Source organism: Castanea sativa, chromosome 10 (assembly GCF_040712315.1).
Source record: "Castanea sativa cultivar Marrone di Chiusa Pesio chromosome 10, ASM4071231v1".
Classification (NCBI taxonomy): Eukaryota; Viridiplantae; Streptophyta; class Magnoliopsida; order Fagales; family Fagaceae; genus Castanea; species Castanea sativa.
The window spans coordinates 32,250,239-32,272,268 of NC_134022.1; the positions used below are offsets into that span (position 1 = coordinate 32,250,239).

The 22,030-nt window shown below is 34.2% G+C and overlaps 2 protein-coding genes across 4 annotated transcripts; one reads left to right on the top strand and one right to left on the bottom strand.

The window, feature by feature from the left end:
• Positions 1–3,070: 3,070 nt before the first annotated feature.
• On the bottom strand, positions 3,071–6,452 carry LOC142611782 (inactive RHOMBOID-like protein 8). Its single transcript, XM_075783918.1, has 6 exons — positions 6,082–6,452; positions 4,984–5,147; positions 4,705–4,868; positions 4,301–4,572; positions 4,069–4,195; positions 3,071–3,319 (listed from the first exon to the last, which is right to left on the bottom strand). Exons 1-6 carry the CDS (start codon positions 6,450–6,452, stop codon positions 3,197–3,199), a joined length of 1,221 nt encoding a protein of 406 aa, XP_075640033.1. The 3' UTR covers positions 3,071–3,196.
• Positions 6,453–16,131: 9,679 nt separating this feature from the next.
• On the top strand, positions 16,132–20,901 carry LOC142611722 (phosphopantothenate--cysteine ligase 2-like). Of its 3 annotated transcripts, none has more exons than XM_075783839.1 (10): positions 16,132–16,271; positions 16,774–16,937; positions 17,055–17,178; positions 17,269–17,313; positions 17,420–17,505; positions 17,886–17,938; positions 18,091–18,150; positions 18,677–18,778; positions 19,817–19,936; positions 20,368–20,901. In XM_075783839.1, exons 2-10 carry the CDS (start codon positions 16,790–16,792, stop codon positions 20,605–20,607), a joined length of 978 nt encoding a protein of 325 aa, XP_075639954.1. In that variant the 5' UTR covers positions 16,132–16,271; positions 16,774–16,789; the 3' UTR covers positions 20,608–20,901. The 3 variants fall into 3 exon arrangements, with proteins under 3 accessions (XP_075639954.1, XP_075639953.1, XP_075639955.1); XM_075783838.1 differs by having other exon boundaries at positions 16,141–16,271; positions 16,780–16,937; XM_075783840.1 differs by having other exon boundaries at positions 16,157–16,271; positions 16,767–16,937.
• The last annotated feature ends 1,129 nt before the right edge of the window (positions 20,902–22,030 follow it).

The window sequence follows — 22,030 nt, forward strand, 5'->3', positions numbered from 1 at the left end:
GGTACTTTGGTTTCAACTTTCAAGTTCAACAAGCCTGCTACAGAAATGTTAGCTTAGCTCATGTTTGAACTATGAATTCGATTTTGCTCCTGTTTTTGATGCCCTGTGTGATAAATGTGCTACAATTTTGTACCATGTAATTAGTCTAGTACTTGAAAGAGAAGAAAGAAATTGCCAATAGTTTGGTATTATTAGCACTAGGATTAATAATAAAAACAGAATAAAAAGCATAAACAACAGTAACACCACTAGGGTGATGGAACTTTTTTTTTCTTCCATTGAATAGCTTTATAATAAACCTAGACACCAAGGGCTTTATAGTTGAATTGACATCTCTCCATGCACAAAGTGCTTGAGGGTTTAGGGGGGAAAGGGTTTGAGTTGCAGGATTAGTATTGTAATTATCTCTTAAAAAAAAAAAAAAAAACCCTAAAAGATAATGGGAAAGTATTTTATGACTATATCTTCTTATGTAAACTTCTTTGGCTGCTTGCTCTGTAGTTTAGTGAGACCATATTAAAGGCATATGGATTCTGGAATCTATTTTGAACTTTCATGTCTCCATCTACATTTAATTTCTCAATATTAATCAGATCCTGAGTCCAATTGCTCCTTCAATTAGGTCCATTCATTTGCTTTGGCCAAGCATTTCACCAATAGTGAGTTGATTGGAAATTCATTCTATCATAGGCCATTGAATAAAAAGTTTGATATGTGTCCCCCCAGACATACTGAACAAAAATCCCGTAGAATGATTTCCTTCTAACTTATTTCCTTATTTTTTTCTGTTGTGAAAAGTCTTATCACGTTTGTATGATAATTTAGAATTATGGGCCTACAAGACTCAAAGGGCAGGTTCGTTGAATCGAAGTTATGTCTGCTAGATTTTGGGATTTCACAATCGATTTAGAAAATCACAAGACGGTATAATATCAATACATTTGAACACAACTTAGTACTTTGTCCCCACAAATATCAAGGACTGATTGGTTGCTTCCATGAAAAGGTAAGAGATAAACAACCAAAACACAACATTTTGAACTCCACGACATTAGGTTGCCTACAAACCAATAACAATTCATAACCCCCACCTCACAATAGCGACATGGACCACATGGTAGATGATCAAGCTCTAGTAGAATAGTACAGAAAGCCGATCGAGTTTTTTTAGAAATTCTGAGGAAGAAAAAAAAAGAACTATACATTTTTATTGATATTCCCACAGGCTCCTGACTCAAATTTCTAGATGTAAACTTCATACCAAATTTTGAGATGGAAGACAAAAGATTTCTATGACTGTCTATGCAATATGGTCCCAGACTCGACAAGGTCAGCACATCTAACACCTGGATGCCATGATAATGAGTAATGACTATGGCCATGTAATATAATCCCAGATTCATAAAAATTTGAGGAGCTGAGGATCATATATTGTGGTCTTGATATGACCTATATGATCTTAAAGTTTTACCTTGGGTGCACGCAGTTGTGAAGAAGTCAAGAATATCACACTGTAGGCTACTTTATTGATAATCATTCTCAAAGGTGAAAGGATGGCAGAGGCAGTGCGTGACAGGCTGCTAGTTTAGAGTAAAAAAAAAAAAATCTCCAAGTTGATGATTTGAGATAAATCAATAACATGTGCTTACTGGATGAAATGCGCATCCCGCGTAAAGAGAAACTCTAAACGTGAGGCATTTATATCAGAAAATGCTTCCAACACAAGGGTTTGATCAGACTATTAGATCATTCAACGCTGCATTTGTTAGAATAATGTGGCCAACATAATATATATGATGCCTTTATTATTAACAAATAAATATTCAGTCTCTTGTGAAATTATGCAATACTTATATGATGTAAGATATTGATATCTTGAAATAGGTCTACTTGGTTTAGTAGACTAAGATTATGAATGCATTCATTGTAGTCCTTGACTTGACCATATCCATCATGATGTAGCCTATTCTGATAGGTACATTGTTGGACCATGATGGAAAGGAGGTGCAAGTTAAAATTGCTCAGAATATGGAAGACATTAAGGGCTAGTCTTTCGATGGTTAGTGCATAATAATCTCGGAAGTCCTTCCATAATGAGATTCATGCACATTGAGTGTTGGCTTTAGTAAATCTATCATTTCATTACCAGTAACTTGAACTCCTATTAAAGGTGTTGTCATTATAGTAGTTCTGGATATGAACAAGAGATGAATCCATGTATTAGCACGGAGTTACAAAAGTAATAACACATTAATGAACTTCTTCATTAATAAATCTAATTAATAAAGTTGTTTATTAACAAATGTAACATATTTGTTACATGAAGTGTTGTTGCGATAGGAAGGGTTTTATGGCTGGTCATGTCATTTCTGAATATCATAAATATTGTCAAGGTCACACTTGCAAGGGGGTGTGAAAAGAGAAAATAAAACTCTTGTTAATCCTGACCAGCTGGGGAGAGCATCCTGATTGCTTGTGAGGTCCTTGAATAACATTAACCTAGTATGTATATTTCTCACATTTTATTGTTGAATTTTATTACATATGCACATGATATAATTGTTAATTGATAGATGTATTATATGTGTTTCTCTTGAATTATTACTTTTTTAAGTATTCCAACAGCATTGAGGCATGTTTTCAGTCTGCACACATAAAGCTTTGTCCTCCAAAATCTATGGGCTCTATAGTGTTGGGAAAAATCAGTACTTTAACTTGACTGGCAACCTTCAACCAAAGAGAAGGAGGACATTCAATTTGGTTCATCAATTTAGCCCATTCGCTTAATTCATGTTCAAGATTGACTTCATTTCATTGGATGCGCTAACTGTTCAATTATACTATTTCAATAATTGAAACACAAGCAACTGACAGTGCTACAAATATTCTAACTAGTAATCAACAAAATATCGATATTATAACATGTACAGTTCTACCTGTTCATAACAAAATTGTCAAAACTCACAAGTATTCATGAGTACATCAGACTGCACAAATCCCTTAATTCTAACTAGCAAAGCGTTAATGAAAGGGACAACCTTGAAGTTGCCTGTATTCAACTCATACAGGTCAATATCAAATCTGCATTGCTCACCATGGTCTACATTTAACTCGGGACTAGCATTAGCATGATATGCACATTAAATTTTGTCTAGTTCTACCATTTTGTAACAAAATCAACAGGCCTCATAAGTTTTTATGAGCATATCAGACTGCACAAATCCTCTATCCTTGCTTGTGAAATGTTAGTGAAAGGGAAAACCCTGAAGTTTCCATCACTCAGGCAGGTCAATGTCAACTGTTCATTGCTTACCATGGTCTGCATTTAAAATTTACCAGCATTAGCATAGAATATAAACTAGAGTCTATCGAAGTATCAATTTTCTTTTTTTTGATTGGTCTATCAAAGTATCAATTATATCATAACATGCTGTAGCCCATTTGTAGAGACTTGGAAGGAAGAAGAAATTTTATGTACAAAGAAGTCTTTTGAGGTAGACATTCTTAAAACAAATATTTTTTGCCCCTTACGGAGAAAACTTAAGAGGGTATCAAACTACGTAAGTTGCAGACAGAGTTGAAATCAAAGCAAGCAAGAAAGGCCATCAGGAAAGTACAAAAATACAGATGAATATGAACTTAATTGATGCAGAATTGTATTGGGAGAAGCCATCCATCTTCATTAAAAATAATTTGACTAACCATACTGAGAAAAAATCAGTTACGGCATATGGCAGTAATTTTAACAAATAATCTACATTCAGTATGAGGCAATGGTTTCACTTCCTTTGTGCAGTCAGAAACATACATACCAGTACTATCATACAAATCCAAAGTTGTTATCCTATCTCTCCTGATTTTTTTCCCATTTAGATTGCTACTTTCAGGTTTTGACATTATAAACAATCAAATTGCTAAAAAAAGCCATTAGTCTTTGGACCAAGTGGCATTTCCTCCCTCCATAAACAAGGGGTGAAGGGTGAAGTCACAGGTTCAATGTCATACTGGAGCGTGAATTAATTGTCATTAATCCATCAAAAGAATTGCTAATAGTAAATAAATCTATACCTCACAAGAAGTTGCTTTGTCTATGCAGCTCCACCATTTGAAAGGAACACAATCAACGTATTGACACCATTTGCAATATGGGCTGATGTTAACACCTTGAAGAACTGCTACAATACATCCAGCAAGTCTGCATGAAGAACAAGCTCCTCTTATAACATATCACCCGCCAAAAATTTCTAGCAACTAGTAAGAGAAAGCTTGCCATGCAAAGAAAGGAAGAAAAAGAACTTACATAAGACCAAAAAGAAGAAGAGAAATACTCCTCAGGACTGGCCTGTCTAGCTTCTGCTTCAACTTCAACTTGATAGAATCTTTAACACCATACTCAAAGAGGTCTCCTTTGTTTTGAGCCACTAGCCTGAGCTGAGGGCTGAACAAAAGCACAAATCCAAGCAGGAAACCTGATATAAAACCTCCAATATTTGAAAAATTGTCTACATAAGGTAGCAAACCAAGGACGAAATTGATCATGGTGACAAAGAAAATTGATGCTACAGCTGAAAACTGCAATCAAAGAAAAAAGCAATTATTAGACCACTTAATCAGACTAATGGTATGTCTTCTTAAAAAAAAAAAAAATCAGACTAGTGGTATAGAGTGATAACTGGTAGTTGAGAAAAGAAGAAGGTGAAGGACCTTATTGGAGTAAATCTTCCAGTTACGAATAAGCACAGAGAGCATAGCTCCAAGCAATCCATATAGAGCTCCGGATGCACCAACTGCTGGAATGTTTCTGACAAAAAGTGCAGCCACCAATGTACCAACAAAAGCCGAGAGTATATATACTAACCCAATCCTTACTGCCCAACAGAAATAAAAACAGCAAGAAGGTAAAATTCTTTACAACACTTTTCAAGATTTAGCTGTATACTTATTTGATTAAGCGAATCAGACTAAAGAGAAGAAAATAGTTACACTGTCCAAATTCTTTCTCTAGGAAAACCCCTATAAGGACAACACTGCAGAGGTTGATGACAAGGTGGATAGCTCCAGCATGCAAACATGGAAATGTGAAAAGACGCCAAGTTTGGTGATATTCTGTTAAGAATGAATGTTGAAGAGCTCCCATTTTACCTAGCCTGCAACATTGAAAAGCATCAATTTGAGATTGTTGGAAACCACCAGATAGAGCCAACTAATAGCATTGGGCTGAGATCTGTCTGATCAGTGAAAAATATAAGGCAACATATTAGAATCATGTTCTAACATGTAGTTGCAATTATTCAGTGAAAATGACAAGTCAAAACACAAAAGGCTAAGAGGATAACAAACAGAAGATTTACATACTAAAACATGAACTAAAGACAACACAAAGTACTATTAAGCTGCACTACAAAACTTTGGTTCAGTCTCCAAAATTAGAGGATGTTAAATTGGCTTTGGAACTAAAGAACCACTGAACCACACACACATTTTTAGTTCTCTAGGGCTGAATCACCATCACTATCCGAACTCCAAAGGTCCTAACTTTTATTAAGCAAGCTTAAGTCCATTAAACATATAGAGAGACCCAAAACACACAAAAAAAAGAAAAAAAAAGAAAAAAGAAGAAGACATTTCTCAAACTTCCTTGTCAACAATATTACTATATATAAGAAAGACAGGTAAGAACATAATTTTAGAGACATACATGATAAAAAAGGGTAAACTACATTTTAAACCCTCATAATCTATATGCATTAATTTCACTTAAATTGATTCTAAAGGATTTAATTTGTTACACCCTAAACTATAGGCATTAAAATGTAATTTTCCAAAAAAAAAAAAAAAAATTCTCAGAATTTACTAGAAACCCAGCATAAAAGATTAACAGCTGCTAAAACCATTACTAATTTCTTCAGCAATCAACAACAAAAAGACAGTTCCAATACAAACTTTTCAGGTCAAAGAAACTCAAACCCCAAAATGAAATTAACCAATTAGAGAAGGAATCATCAAAGAAACTGAAACCCAGATAAAGAAACCGATTAAAGAAGAAGATTTTGTTAGTAAAATTGGAAAAAAAAAACTCACGTGGAAGCAGAAGGACCAAGCAAGGGATTCTCAGAGAGAGGCTGAAAAGAGAGCCTCCCAAGCAGCTTGAAGGCGCAGTCTTGGTGGGAATTGTTCCAGCAGTCATTGACGAACATGGTGGCGAAGAAGGCAACGACGTGGAGGATCACGAAGACGGAGATGATCCACGTGTCGCCGCTGCGGCGGCGCTGAGAGCGGGAACCGAAGCAGCTGAACTTGATTTGGTCTTGGAGTTGGAAAGTAGTAGTGTCAGCGCTATCGAACGTGAATGGTGGTGGTGGTGGAGGAGGAGGAGGAGGAGGAGGGGCCTTGATTTCGATATGGGTCTGGAACTTGGAGTTGGAGTTGGAGTTGGTGTCTTCTTCTGCCATTGGAATAGAATAGCGGGCGTCTTTCACTCTTGCAAGCTGCAAGAAAAATGGTTTCTTGGGTTGGAAGGTACTGTGTTTATTTAGAGAGAGAGAGAGCGGTTGGTTCTTTCTGTTTCTCGAAACGGTTGGGCTTGGCGGGAATCTTTTTTTAAGCTTAGCATACGATATTTTACTACTATCTCATAAAATAGTAAATGAATTGCAATAATAATAAAAAGTGAAACAATCTCACACTTACGATGAGTGTTTTTTTTTTTTTGGACCAGGGAAATTATTTTAACCCTTAATATTTTTGTTGAAAATACTATTAATCGATTGAGTTACAATACCCTTGGTCACTTATAATGCGTCTAATTATCAAATTCTAATATTCATAATTATAAAGAGAAAGAATATCATTAGATTGTGAGTAGAGTTGATGATTGGATTTGCCTTTGGTGCAAAATGGAGGATGAAAGCAGTATTTCTGTATAGGATGAAACCCACCAACACACGTGAAAAAAAGAAGTTTATTGGTAGTCATGTGTAGAGTTGATGATGATCAGTTTTGCCTTCTGTGCAAAATGGAGGATACATGAAAGTAGTGTTCAATTATTCATCCCTTGTAACTCTGATGCCAGTTCGAGTATGGACAAGATGTTAATATCAAAACTATCTCTAATCAAAGTATTCAAATTCTTCTCTGCCTGAACACATGATGCAGCTAACACTTCACCTACGTTGTTGTGTAGAAGAAATCCAGAACCCACTGATGTAGTCTTCTTTGACAGTGAAATAGACAAATACAATTTCATGTTGGAGAAGTACCAACGAAGTATTGCAAAAGACTCATACTATCCCTACCTATAACTTGTTTTTTGTGAGTAGGAGAATCCAAAGGAGTGGAGGCTATGGATGCACGCTTGGCTAGATGAGAAGAATGATTCAAGACATCAATGGATGACTGGTTGTTGGGATCAGGTAATATACGTTTCCATGATCGAAGGGATGATTTGTTGTGGCTTGATAAATCCTCAGGAAAATTTGTGGTTATCTCCTTCTCCACATCAATGTTTGAGTACCCCCCATTTGAATTTTTGTTTTCCATAGTTGGGATCGTTTTCAAATTTCCTTTGATAACCATCTTCTTATCCTTCTCACCTACTAGTTGTGCCCCAGACTCAGATACTGGGGTGTAACTTCCTTATCAGTTGTTGTCGTAGTTGTATTTAAAATTCTCCTTAGAAACAGGATTAGACTTATCCAAAGGAATTTGACAGGATCTTTGGAAGTATTCAAAATGATTTGTTGTGGGTTATTTGGTGATTTGGAATTTAGATTTGACGAGGGGATGAGATTTCTGGATATTGTGGATTTAGTTAGGATACTATCTTGTTCGAAATTAGAAATTTGATTATGATCCAACCTTTTGGACCTATAGCACAAAGCCATGGACCAAATTGGAACTCATCCTCATCAGAAAAAAGACAACCTTTTTTGAATTTTTTGACATTCATGATCTTGATGACCAAGAATACCACAATGATAGTAGAAACTAGGTAGTCTCTCATACTTAAAAAAGACCCATCCTTCTTCCACATCTTCAATATGAACTATTTTTCCCCTTATTAAAGGTTTTGTGATATCAATGTCTATTCAAATACGAAGGATAGGGCCCCAAGCAAGACCACTCTTTGGAGCTTCAACCAAAAGAGGAGTATCAATCTCATTGGCAATATGAATATCAACAGTTTTATTCATACTTTTAGTAAGAATGTTGAAACCCTAATCCAAAAGGGAGAACGTTGGAAAGTATCATTAGTTAGGCTGAGATCACCATCGAAATGCAATAACAAAATAAGTCTTTTATCAAAATACCATAGACTTATGTCTAGAACTTCAACCATGTCCTCCTCATTTGCAAAGATAGCCATAAATAGATTGTTCCCTACTTCTTTGATAGTTACACCATATGTGCATCTCCAAAGTTGTTGAATGGTAGATTTGAATGTCTCCTTATTAAAATATTTGTTGATCTGTAATTTGAAAAGAAGGCTAAACTGAGCTTGTTTAGAGAGAGCTACTTCTTGAGAATTAATAGCTAGAATTCCTTTTTCCTCTTAAAAAAGATGGTACTTCTTCCAAAGCTGATAAAGATCTATTGATCCTTAATGTTCTTTTGACCTTTAAACCCTTGTAGTTCTTCGAGGGAACTAGGCCTCTAATAGTAACTCAAAGAGAACTATTCAATGTATTATTCTTCAACTGAATCCATATTACAATCAGTTTAGTCTTATACTCTACTCACTAACTAACAGAGTACAACTACTGCTACTAACAGAGTACAACCCATTACAGCTTAGTCACTCAACTAACTAAGTACAAGCTTTTAATACATGTCTTAATCAACTAACTAACTCTGTACCAGTATTCACTGCATAAGAATGCTACAGTAATGTATTGTACTAGAGTCTTAACAAAAGCTCCTTTATAGCTGCATCCATAATTGGTACAAACTGAAGAGGTTTGAATCTTATATTATACAACACAAGTTGGTTTCTTTTACTTTCTAAGACTTCTGAGAGCAAGTTGAAAAAAGTTCATTTTTCACTCCTCAGGTGAGTTAACTAATTATAGCTCTTCCTTAGAAGAAAAAACCTATAGTTATAGGGTTTTTTTTTTTTTTGTTGTTGTTGTTGTTGGAGGATAACCTATTAGTGATAGCTAATAATATTACATATTAAGGAGGGAAGGAAGAAGAGGCTACCCGCTACCCTCATTATGCAGTCCATTAGGCCTCTAATGGGCCAATAAACAATTGTTATCATAAGAGGTTTCTTCCAGCTGTATAGTCCATTGGACCTAAAATGGGCCATCCAAAAAAACAGTGGTTATAAGACCAAATCCTCGTAGGTAAAAGCCTTTCGGTCCACAAAAAGGGAAGGAAGTCATAGGATTCAACTCCCAGTCCCAACATGATTAAAATGATCTCAGCTGTCTCTTTTAAAGAAGTGGTTAGTGGATGGTGATCGATTGTGACTTCCTCACAATCCTCCTTGGTTAGAACTAATAGACCCAAAAATGTACCTTATTTAATGTCTTTGATCAACAAAGATAAGCTGTCCAAATCATGAACTAAATAGAAGTTGGATGGGTCTAACTCCAGCCTAAAAAAAACTAACACTTACGGGTTTTTAAATGTAATTGAATTATAGTGTTGACTTTGATAACTACTTAAACTTTGCTCCTACGAATATGTTATATCTCCATCATCACAACTTGCTTTGTCATATGAGTAGAATAGGATGCGGCAAAGTCATCTCATGAAATGAATATGGTGTCGGTATGCCGCAATTTCAGATTTTTGTATTCATTTTTCTCGTGTTCCAACCAGTCCTTGCCCTAAAATGAGAAAAATGATAGAAAGAAAATAAAATTTAATTTTGAAATCTTAGATTTTGTTTAATTAATTGAGCGCGGAATTAAATTAGTTACTTGGTGTGGAATTGTGATAAAAGTTTTTGGCCCCTAATTTGGTTCTCTGGCTTATTTGTTTGTTTGGATTTAGATAAAATTCCTAGAAAGGTGAAAATCGAACATCTTCTTTTATGTATTCGTTTTTCGCTATTTAGAATTAGAAATTTAACTAACTGATTTGACCTATAACTGATTCAATGTTTATTTTGTTTTGGTTTCTTGGTGGTCAAACAGGAGCTTTGGATTCTTCATGTTGTTTAATTACTTGACTTCATATGATTACGATGGATTTGTAAAAAGTAAAAAGTTCTATGCAAAAGGTTTAAATGGATGACGTTTGTTCATCTTAAAAATTACTATAACTTTTGAGTAAGTTTGTGACGTGCCTTTATATTAGAATATTTTTTCCTCTTCCTCCTGTGCGTGTTTGTTTCTCAAAAAAAGAAAAAAGAAAAAAAAGGTGGTGTCTATTTCTCAATTTTTTTAAAAAGGGTTGAGATCATTATGATCCAAGATATTGGAATTGTATGATTCATATCCCAGTGTGACCCATAATTTCGTTTTTTAGAAGACAATGTGCCCTATAATTAATTTGTTAAAGACTTAATTTTTCTATGAGCATATAACAACAAAGAGCACATTGAAACATTAGGGAAAAATACCCATACACTTCCTAAACTTTCAACCAATGGCCAATTTACTCTGTAAACAATATACATCTGCCAAATCAATATCTCTGTTAGTTTAGTGTCAAAAAACTAACAGAATAAAAGCATGTGAAATGCATGTGTTCCTTAAAAACTAATTAAATCACACACGATAGAAAGAAGAGAGATGAGAGACTAGAGGTCTGACCAGAGAGAGAGAGAGAGAGAGAGAGAGAGAGAGAGAGAGAGAGAGAGAGAGAGAGAGAGAGAGAGAGAGAGAGAGAGAGAGAGAGAGAGAGAGAGAGAGAGAGAGAGAGAGCCACTGCAGAGCGTCTTTCCATTGTTTCGTTGCCCTTGGATTGGTGGCATCTTAGTGGTTCCGTCATGTTGTTCACCAGCCACCAACTGGTATGTTTTTTTTCATCTTCATGTGCGAATTTATATAGTAAAAATTCTTGGTTTGGTTTAATTTTTCAATTGGATCTCTGTGAAATTCCTGGTAGTAATTCTTGGTTTGGTTTAATTTTTTGTTTGGTTTAAAATTGAAGAGTGATAGTGGACATTCATCCATGACTACAACAAAAAATTAACAAGAACATTAATAAAAGAGCTGGAGGAAAAAAAAATAAAAATAAACACAATATAGAGAATAGAGGGAAAAAAAAAAACTTGAATTCAATAAAAAGGACAATTCCTCTCTTCTTGAATGTGGTGGCTTAGCAGTCTATCAAATTGGATTAGAACTATACGAATCTACAGCTTCCAGTTCAATATGATAACATCTATCATTCTGTCTTTGCACTTATCACACCTGTTGGAGATTGCAAAACGTGGGGCCAAGTCAATTATGAAACTCAAGAGGAATATCATATCTCTGAATTTTTTCCAGCCTTTTGACTTTTTTAATTATGATAAGTCTTTGTAGTTAACGAAAATTTGAAGCCAATGTTTTTGTCAAGACCTGTTTTGGACAAGTAAACACACCCTAATTATAAGAATTTATGAGAATAATTGTTGATGATGCAACTTTATCAACTATGGGAAGTTAGTGATTAGTTGCAAATAAAGTTGCCATATTGCCCACAAGATTAAGCAATGGATTTTAATTATAAATTCTGCACCAGCTGAAATAGAGTGAGGAAGCATTATGGTTAATTAATTGTAAACCAGTTGGCTTTATGGATTTAAGTAGAATTCTGCAACAGTGTCAAAAGGCGAACAAGTGTCATTCCCCTCGCAGCAATACTGGATGGCAGACAAAAGTTGCCAAAAGATTACTATAAAGAATTTATTTGTCCCATATTTGACAATTGCAACATTGACATTAGGTGCATATTTTGCACACCCACTAATAGCCTCCACATTAGTGGAGTTATTTTTTTAGTTATTTAGTACCATAAAAAGTTATTTTATCTATTTTACCTACTCACTTTACAAAACATCAAGTAGCATTAGTGGATCTATTTTAACTTTCAACACAATAAAATAATATAAACATCACAATAAAATAAACGTCACAATAGCAGTGTGAATGCACAAACAATATATAGCTGTGTGAACACTATATAAAAAAAGAAAAAAGAAAAGTAAAAGATGTGTGAACGCACCAATAATAACAGTGTGAACGCAAAAGAAGAAAATAAGAATAAAAGAAAGAATAAAAATGAGTAAAATAATCAAAAGCAGTGTGAATATACAAATAATATATATATATATATATATATATACACACATATATATATATCAGTCAGCTAAAAGTAGTGTGCACTGTAGTTGTGTGTGGAGCCAAAAAATATAGCTTTGGCTCCACCATTATAGGGCACATTTTGGTACTTGGTGATGCTAAAAATAGCAATATAGCTATTTAGCACAAATGTGGATGCTCAAATGCGTGTAGCTAGTTTCAAGCATTACTGGTAAGATTAATGGCCCATTTGGTATTGTTGTTTAAATAATCGTTTTTGTTGTTTATACACCATAACATGTATTTCTACAACACTCTTTCACCCACTCGTATTTTCACAATATTTAAATAATGTTACTAGAAATCTCTTATCAAATGGACTCTAAACCATTAGAGTAGTAATCATATCTCTCTCAGACACTTAAACAAATAGCTGTGTAGCATACTCAAAAGCAACAATTGGTAAATGACACATGGAGATAAAAAAAATCCAAGAATATCACTGGGACCCAACCCAAAAATTAAACTAAACCAAGAATTTCTACTATAGAAATTTGCACATGGAAATAATAAAAAAGTTCTTTGTGGAATTAAATAGCAATATGTAAGAAAGGGGGAAAAAAATTACCAGGTGGTGGTTGGTGAACGGCTTAGCGGAACTACCGAGGCGCCGTTGGTCCAAGGGTGGCGAGACGACAAAAAGATGCTCTATAGCAGCTTTGGTTCTACTGTCTCTTTCTCTCTCTCTTCTCTACCAGTCAGACCTCTGGTCTCTCCTCTCTCTTCTTTCTATCATGTGTGGTTTAGTTAGTTGTTAAAAAACATGTGCATCTCACATGTTTTTATTTAATTAGTTTTTTAACACCAAATTAACATAGGTATTGATTTGGGAAATGTGTATAGTTTATGGAGTAAATTGATCAACATAAAAGTTTAGGGGGTGTTTTGGCCATCAGTTGAAAATTTACGGGGTTGTATGAGTATTTTTCTCAAAACATTATTTTTTTTAAAAATTATGGATTAAATTTTGACACAATTGATTTTATTAGGAACAAAAAATGAAAAGCAAACTCTAAAAATTAAGGACCAAATGTGATTTAATTTTTTTTTTGGTGTAAAAAATGTTCAATTACAAAAAAAGATGTTTTTTTTTTTTGGGTGAGTAGAAAAGAAGAAGCAGGTTTAAGCTGTTGAATTGGGGAACACAAGCTGACTTACAAGTTACAGATACTTATATAAGCAGTAACTATGTATATATCAAATAATGGTACCCACTTGTCTCCAATAATCAAGTTGTTTGTGGGTTTCAGTTAGCTTAATTGGTAAAGTCTCTGATGGTTGAATAAGAGATTTGAGGTTCAATCCCTGCTTACACTAAAAACTGATTGGTGTCTTGGTCTGATGACAAAGAGCGCTCATCAGAAGCGGACGACATAAGTTGAAACTCTTTATAAAAAAAAGAAAAAGAAAAAGAGAGAGCTCAAAAAAAAAAAAAAAAAAAACTATCAAGATGTTTCCATAAATGAACTCAAATTTAATTCATATGTATATTCCCTATCGGCTACCGCCAAATGGATCACTCACCCCAAACCCAAACTTTATTCTTTTAGGAATTGAGTGGGACATGTTACTTGGGTCGGTGCCTCACCCTTACCTTAATTGTGGTCTTTGAGTTTGTGGTAAAGCTACTGTCATCGTTGATATTGGCGGGCGGCTATTAAAGTCTCACTCTTTATACATTTGACTAATAATTAAAATCACTTTAGAAAAAAAAAAAAAAGAAGAAAGAAAGAAAGAGATAGACTAACGTTTAAAATTAAAAGATCTGATAAATTTTTTTTGATAGTTGAATAAAAGATCTAAGATTTAATTACTGTTTATACAAAAAATTAATTAGTGTCTTAATTTAAGAGTATAATCATTAAAAGTAGACATTGAACGCAAAACATTCAAAAAACAAAAAACCAGAAAAAAAAAAAGAGAAAAATTACACTTTACCCACATATGATTTATTCTAAAAATACCATAACCACTTTGAATAAACAAATGAAATTTTACTCCCCTACAGCAACAAGACTTTCCCCACATGTGGCCTTGTGTTAGTCTAACACTATTTAACTTTTTTTTTTTTAAAGATAATTACAATATGCTGCTAACCTCGCAGTTTGAATTTTTTCTTCTTTTAGACCCTAAGCACTTTGTACATGAGGAGGTGCCAATTCAGCTACAAAACCTTTGGCAACACCATTTAACTTAAATACATAATAGAAATTGATTCAAAACATAAAATCTTAGAGAAACAAACCTGCCCTAGAACCTTCACCCTCTCTCTTTATTATTTATTCCTTTCATTTTCTTGGTTGAAAAATACTAAAGCCGTTCATCAGAACTTAGCCCTCAAGTAAAATAAGTTCCCACCAAAAATCAAGGTTCCATATTTCACTCCAACACTTCCTTCCCAGTTACCAGAGTCCTATGTTATCGGACAAATCCCGTACGCTTAACAGAGTCCTATGTTATCGTATCAACAAAATTTCATTATATAAAATTACAAATCCAACTTTACATGTCTCCTCCTTCAATTTCAACCCAATTAATATTCACTCTCCTCTCTCTCTAGCTTCATCAGAGTCCCTTGCCTTTTAATTTATCAGGTAAGACATTCTATACTTTGGATATTTCTCTTTGCGTTAAATTATAGAGAAAAATTAAAATTTTTGTAACAAAATTGGAATCTCAGATTTGTTTTGATTTATTCAAACTAGGTTTTTTTTTGGTTATTTTCCTTGGTTTTCTCGGCAACCAAACAGATGGCTATTGTATGGTTATGTAGGTTTGATTGCCTAATTATGAAATTGTGTTGATATTGAAGAGAGAGGGTGAAGATTCTAATGGCCTGTTTGGGAGTTTAGAGAAGGAGGAGAGTAGAGGGGAGTAGAGGGGAGGGGAGTAGTGGGGAGGAGAGTAGAGTAGAATGATTACCCTCCACCTTGTTTGGATGTTTTTATAATTAGTAAGGGGGAAGGGAGTAATTAGCCCTTCCCCTTGTTTTTAACATTGTAATTTTATAAATATAATAAGGGTAAATTAGGTAACTTACTTTATCAATAATTTTATGTGCTCTACTCTCCCTCCAAATCTCTCCAATTTGGGGAATTAAAAATGAGGGAGTTGGAAGTAGTTGAAACCCCTTCAAACCCCTCAAAATCCCTCCCCCTTCTTCCTTAAAAAACTCCCAAACAAGGTAATTGAATTACTCCCCTTCCCTCTACTCTACTCCCCCTCCTTTTTTAAACATCCAAACAGGCCATAAGGCAGGTTTGTTTCTCAAAGATTTGGGGCCGTTTGGTATGGTAATTCAAGCAACATTTTTCAGTTTTTAAACAACACCACACTAATTTTCAAAAAATACAAACAACGTCATTAGAACAATGTTACCAAACGACCCTTTGGTGTTATTAGAACAACGTTACCAAACGGCCTTTTGGTGTTTTCATTAAGTTTCTATTGTGTTGATTCTCAAAAAAAAAAAAAAAAGAAGTTTCTATTGTATTTTTAAGTTAAAATGTTAAATGGAGTTAAGTGACGGCAAGTGGACAGCATTTTAATAACAGATTGGAACACAAGTGAGTAAAGTATCATTTTTAAAAAGTGTTTTTCACAAGCAATAGGGGCTGTTTGGTGTGGTTATTTGAACAACACTTTTTAATATTACACGTATTTTTATATACATTTTTTATCTAATCATATTTGAAAAAAATATAATCAACGTTACCAAACAACGATTTTTTAAAAGTATATTCCAAGCAACAACACATGCGGACAAAAGTGTAATTTCCCAAAAAAAAAAAAAAAAACAGAAAAGAGAAAGCACTACTCTTTTATAGTAAACGAATCTCACTGCAGAAACATTTGAGCTCTCGAAACAGTCTCCCTGGGAATGGGATATCTATATAAACGCTTTCAAGTCTTCTTATCTCTCACACACAATTGAAAACTTTGACCCTTTCACTCATTTCTCACATTTTTGGGGTAAGTGTTTGTACTGTAAACTCAATCAAAGTTCTTCTTTTTTTTTCTTTGCTTCGTTTTTATATTGGTTCTGGTAGCTCAGTAGGTTCATATATATTGATGGGGTTACAAATCCCATCATTTAAAACTAGTTTCTGCGTGGGATTTGTTTGTTATGCTTTCTCTGAGGTTAACATTTATCTAAATTTTAATGGGTATTCTTAAAAATTAAAACTTTATTGCCTAATTGGATCTGTTTTCAATTCCTTTCATATTACAGTAATGATCTTACGGTTATTATTATTATTATTTGGTTGGGTTTAAATTTAGTATTCATATACTTGAGTATGAGGTAGCTTTTATATCACACTGAAGTTTCATATTTCATTCACTATCTTTTTTTTTTCTTCTTTTGTTGTTGCACTTAATATCCTCTATCAACTATCTAGTCCCAAACTTGTGGGCTATGACATGATTTCTGTGTGTGTGAATTCGAGTTTGGGTTTTTTTGACAAGAAAATAGCTGTAGGATTTTTTTGATGGATGTAACAAATGAACTGGGAGTTCCACAAGAAACACTGGATGCAGAAATCAAATCATTTTTTGAATCAGCTCCTCCTCTAAAAAACAGTGATGATATCGGTGAAAAATTGAAGAAATTCATCGAGAGGAATTTGTTATCACTAGGCAAGTTCATCCTCTAGTTAATCACATGGATACATTTTTTAGTTTCTTGACTTGAATTGGTCTCCATTTATTATATATTAAATAGTGTGTTCGTTTTGATTTGAAACATGCTTTTAGGAAATGGAGAAGCTAGGAGAGTTGTGTGTGTGACATCCGGTGGTACAACTGTTCCTTTGGAGCAACGTTGTGTGCGCTACATTGATAACTTCAGCTCGGGCCATAGAGGGGCAACATCCACGGAGTAAGGCACTTTACTCCTTATTGAACAACTTTTTTAATTTGCAAAGCTATATGATATGTTAACTATATTGGTAAGGTGATTATCTTGCAGGTATTTTATAAAGGCCGGATATGCAGTTATCTTTTTATATAGGAGGTGAGTTCTAGTCTTCAATGTGTTTTATGCTATCCATTAACTCCAAGAAGTTTACAAGTGGGAATTCTTCTTGTCATATGGTGGGTAATGTATGTAATTTATGCAGGGGATCCTACCAGCCATACTGTAGATCTCTTCCTGAGGATCCCTTACTCGAATGTTTTGAATACACTGATGAGTCTAGTATACGAGGTTTGTAGCTTCTGTTACTTGAAAGCCATGACCCAATTATTCAATATAAAAAGTGCCAAGATGTCAATTTTTCTCCACAATCACCTTAGTTGCATTATATCTTGTTGTCTATTATTTATGTTTCTCATTAGGAGTTTTAATTTTTTATATTTTTTTTTCAGATTTTGTGAACTGATATGTAGGATTTAATCATAGAATGACATAAATAAAGTAGAATTTTGGGGGGGTTTTGTCTTTTGATTATGGGAGGGGAATTTTTTACTGTTACTTTCTCCTTTATTTTTTTTGAGAACTTTAATTTGTCAAATTCTTACGATCAAATATTATATAATGCACTGATGGTTCTTATAAAAATGACTGAATTTTGTTTCATAATTCAGTGCGCGAGTCACATTCTGAAGCAGTGAAGAAGGCTATTTCTGAGCATCATGCTGTATGGACTATTTATATATGTATATATGTTCTGCATGTTTTTCTTCACCTTTTCCCCCTGAATTTTGAATCTTTGCTCTCTTTGTTTATAATGGGATGGATGAAGATTAGCTCAGCATAACAGTGGGCCACTTTGGCTTTTTGTTATTGCAGGCAGTAGCAGAAGGCTTCTTGTTAAAACTTCCCTTTACAACCATATTTGAGTATCTTCAGGTAATCATTATTTTTTTTTCTTTAACACCAAAATGTGCTGCTGTCAGTTTACTTTTAATTATATAACTGTGTATTTTTCTTGAAGACAGTGAAAGCTACAGTATATTGCTTAGATGAAAAAAAAAGTTTATATATAACATTTAGGAGTCCTAACTCTTAAGGTTGTATGATTTGTTTTCTGTTGGATGGCTTTATTTCATGTACCATGCCCCTTGAACAGTCAACATTTTTTTCCCCTTTTTTATTATTATTTTTTGGCACTGAATGGCATTTGATGATTATATTGAATCCCTTGTGGTGCAAATTGCTACCTGTGTATGGTTAGCCTTTCCCTTGTATAAATTACTATTTCTTTTTGGTAAAACCATTTTGTTAAAGTGCCTAGGTATTATAAAATAGTTGCTTTATTTCTTGTTTTAGGCTAATTTTCCAACCTAGGAACTTGTTGCTGCTTTATTTGATGTTGCTAAAGTGTGTGGTGGTTTTGGATACAATAGTTGACTACCTACTCCTTGATTATGAACAGATGTTGCAGATGGTTGCAACTTCATTGAGGAGTCTTGGGGCACATGCAATGTTTTATCTTGCAGCTGCAGTTTCTGACTTTTATGTTCCTTGGAAGAGCATGGTAATGGTTAACATGTTGAATATTGCCTTTCTTTTATTTCATCCTTTTGGATGCATTTGGTACTCTGCCAAAAAAAAAAAAAAATATATATATATATATATCCCTTGAGGGTTTTTAATTCTTTTTTATAGGTGAGCTTATGCCTGGCCTTTATGGTCCTTGAATTCGCATAGCAATGATTTAATAAATTTAGAGCTTTTAAAGATTGCACTTTATAGTTTTTACTCCCTCTGTACTGCTGCATTTGGTACTCCGGAAAATGGATTTTGTGAACACTGAGAATTTTTACTTAATTTGTAAACCCACAATAAGCTTGGTGCTATTTTTTCTGATATTGAAGAAAGTCTGACAGATGATTATTTATAATTGTATGTCTGAGGTTTTTTTAAAAGGGGAAAAAGAAGATAAAAAGGTTAGTTATTGTATTTTTTTTTTGGATAGGTATATTGTATTTCTTATTCATCTTGTCTCACACATCACTTAATTGGCAGTCATATATTGCAGGGGTAAAATAATTTTGATCTTCTTTGTCATTTTATTTCGACCATGGTAGAGCACATGATTGTTTACAGAATTTTCCCAATATCATCATCTATAACATACTGAAAATCAATTATTTGTTGTAAATGTATTAAAAAAAATGTTATTTAACAAAATGTATCAGATATTGGTCTGACTTGGAGTAAGTTCAGTCTTTTGTTGGTTAGTTGCATATTGGATTTTAGGCTGACTATATAATTCAAATTCATCTAAAATTAGTATCATATTTTATATCAGTAACAACAAAAACCTAAAAAGAGCACAAATTTGCTTTTTGAAGCTCCAACTATAGCCAAGGAAGTTAGGTCAAATTTATTTAACTTAGCATATTAGATTTTGTGCCATTTCCTTAGCATAGGCTTCCTCTCTAGAAACTTGTGACTGCTCTCATAACTGTCGCCCACTCTTCTATTGACTCAAACAAGTGCTGACAAATTCTTTTCATGAAATTTAAAAGTCTTGTACTTTTCTTTATAAAAGATATGGTTTTGTTTGCAGGCAGAACACAAAATACAATCAGCATCTGGTCCTCTGGACATGCGACTTGTTCAAGTGCCAAAGATGCTCACGGTACTGAGGAAAGATTGGGCTCCAATGGCTTTCTGCATATCTTTCAAGGTTGGATATTTTTGCCACCACTGGTTAATTGTACTTGGGTGAATATGATAGGTTTGACATACCCATAAATTATTTTATAAGGATACATAGCAACATCTACAATGATGTCATGCAAGAGAGAATCAGTGAGGCAAGGTCATCTGTGGGGGACTTACATAGGTTTTGTTTGGGACTTCCACTAAACTAAGATGTAGTCACAATGTTTTTAGCTTCATATACTTCTTTGGTAGTGTGAATTTGAGAAATAGAAAAGGGTAGGCAAATGATGTATGGTCTTTCATAATCCCTTATGTCTTGAAGAAAGTGGAGGGCCTATTAGTCTCCCTTCCATTGGAAGTTTGCATAGAAAGCCTTTTGCTATAAGTTCCTGAACTTATTTGTTATTTTATAATGAGATGGGACTAAAAGTTTTCCTCTGCCTAACTAAACAGCTAGAGACAGATATAAAAATACTTTTGGAGAAGGCTGATATGGCTCTTAAAAAGTACAAGATGCATATGGTTCTAGCAAATGAGCTTTTAACTCGCAAAGACGAGGTTGTAGTTGTTACCAGCAATGAAAAGATATCAGTTCGCCGTGACAAGACTCAGGTTGGTGATGTTGTGGAGAATCACCTTATTAGAGTTATTGTGGAGAGACATTCAGCTTATGTTGAGAAGCCGGATATATGATTTCTAAGCCTAAAATATTATCAAAAGTTAATATAACAGACATTTACCAAAAATTGCTTTATGGTAGCAAGTCCTTATGATAATCATTTGGATTATCTGGTAGGCTGACTTGCCTTTGGGCATATTTTGATTTCAATCAAAGTGCTTATAGAATGACTTCAAAGGGGGGAGATTATGGCAAACATTGTAATCTCTCTATATACTGTGACAAAAAGTGAATAAAGTTGTTCCAACATTGTAATCTCTATATACTGTGGCAAAAAGTGAATAAAGTTGCTCCTTGTATTGATGATAGAGTTTCCTCTTTCCTATTATGTCTCAAAGAAATTTGAAGTTATGAAATATAAAATATTATTGTCCATTGATGCAGTCTGACTTCGCATACGTCTGTATTTTGTGTTATATATTTTGTTAACGGTTAATCCCAAGCCCACAAAAACAAGGGTCGTAAGTTGATGGTCAACGTACAATTTATTCACTTGATTATGAATTACTGCAGTTTCATTGAACATCATAAGCAGCTACACTAAAACCATGATGTCGTGCACTTATATGTATGTGATATCAGGCCGATATATGTGAAATTGGAAAAGTTAAAAATCCTTCTTAAAAGAGTTGACGTCTGTCAATGCTGTATGCTGTGGTCTATCAAATAACATTGCTTGACCTCCTTTCTGTACCTAACCCTACAGGCCAGAGGTGCGTCTCCTGAGTCTTTGAATCCAAAGAATTCATGGATGGTTTGTTTGTTGTGAAATTGTTATCTATGTTTTATATCTTTTTTATTTTTCAGCGTGAAATGGAACCAACACAATTGTGTTTGCACTAGCATCTGACAACCCATGACAACCCAAAAAACTGGACGTCAAGTTTTTGGGCTGATTGCATTAGTCAGAAAATATTGAAGCCACACTATCAGAGATCCTAAGCCCAGCTAGGTGCATTTCAAATTTTGAAGTAGCAGAAAGTAATTATTGGCAATAATGTTGCCTCTTCATTCGCTTGACAGCCTTGAGTTTTAGGTCCTGCTAGATGAGCTGCATTGTTGCCATTTTATTTATTCAGATAGCTCTTTCCTAGTTGTCAAGCCCTGACCACCTGGAGTCAGTTAACAAAGCTGCGATCCTAATACAACATTTCTGAATACAACGTTTCTAAATGATTTTATCTTATGTAACGGTTGTATATAACACCCCGCTTACATGTGAATTATACGGAAAGCAAGAAATAAAGCTGATTCTAAAATACAACTTCCCATTGTTCAAATTGTAATTTGATTACCAACACCCAAATTAACCGGTTTAACTCAACCTCAAATTTAAAGAAATTGCAACTGTTTAGGTCGTGAACTTACGGCTCCTTAAGTTTCAAGCGCATTAAATACCAATGTTTCAGCCAATAAGGCTGTATGGAATAGTTCCAG